We start from the raw sequence: 1,067 nt of genomic DNA, 5'->3' as shown, positions 1-1,067 counted from the left end.
GCATGATGAAAAATTACTTGAGGGGCTCGCGGGGGCGGGTTCTCATGGTCCTGATGCGTTTGGAAGGGGAGGCCTCTGGTAGTGAGGGGGGCAGGGCAGCAAGAAAGGAGGGGGGGTCTGGAGGAAGGAGCTGCTGTCATCAAAATATTGGTGTGATAGACAGGGGAGGACCCTCAAGATGTGACCTGGCTGATGGGAGCGGGAGACCTATGGGGTGACCCCAGGGCACCCCTGCCCCTGGCCCATCTGGTAAGAACCCAGGGCGGGCTGTGTCTTCCAGGCTATTTATCTCTGAGAGGTCCCAGGCGAGTGACGGGCACCGTGGGGGGATCACTGAGCGTGCAGTGTCGGTACGAGGAGGAGTTCAAGAAAAATAACAAATACTGGTGCACATACTCATATTTGCCACCACTGAGGACGAAGATTGTGGAAACCACAGAGTCAGAGAGAGAAGTGAGGAGCGGCCGTGTGTCCATCAGGGATGATCCAGCAAACCTCACCTTCACAGTGACCTTGGAGAGACTCACAGAGGATGATGAAGGCACATACTGGTGTGGGATCAATAGACCATGGACAAAAGAACTGATAGACCTCACCTTCAAGGTTATGGTGTCTGTGTCCCCAGGTGAACTGCACACACCCTCCCCTTGTCCTGCCTGAAGAGTCTCAGGTCGGAATAGCTGAGGCAGGAATCGGATCAGAGACTCAGAGCAAACTATGAGTGCGTGTGTGTGAGTGTGAGTGTGAGTGTGTGTGTGTGTGTGTGTGTGTGTGTGTAGAGAGAGAGAGACTGAGTGTGTGTGTATATGTGTGTGGAGAGAGAGAGACTGTGTATGTGTGTATGTGGGTGGAGAGAGAGAGAGAGACTGGGAGGCATCCTGTAGGAGCTGCGGCCCGTGCTCAGTCTGAGGGATGGGAAGGTGTTTGTCAGGTGAAGGGCAGGCCGAGAGCAGAGTGTGCAAAGGAGAGAGCGGAGAGGAGAGGAGATGCCGGTCAGCCCCGCGGAAGCCGGACCTGCGTGGGGGAAGTCTGGGGGCTGAAGGTGTGAGCGCAGCGGGAGCTCCAGC

General features: G+C 56.0%; 1 protein-coding gene across 1 annotated transcript in view; it reads left to right on the top strand.

The window, feature by feature from the left end:
• CD300A (CD300a molecule) overlaps positions 1-1,067 on the top strand; it is a 14,088-nt gene that overhangs the window by 3,433 nt on the left and 9,588 nt on the right. Inside the window, exon 3 of the mRNA XM_014536082.1 lies at positions 281-625. Within this exon, the coding sequence (XP_014391568.1) occupies positions 281-625 (345 nt within the window). The remainder of the gene's footprint in view (positions 1-280; positions 626-1,067) is intronic.

Source organism: Myotis brandtii, unplaced genomic scaffold, assembly GCF_000412655.1.
Source record: "Myotis brandtii unplaced genomic scaffold, ASM41265v1 scaffold157, whole genome shotgun sequence".
Taxonomy (NCBI): Eukaryota; Metazoa; Chordata; class Mammalia; order Chiroptera; family Vespertilionidae; genus Myotis; species Myotis brandtii.
Note: the sequence above shows the minus strand (reverse complement) of the source record. Positions and strands in the feature narration are given on the sequence as shown.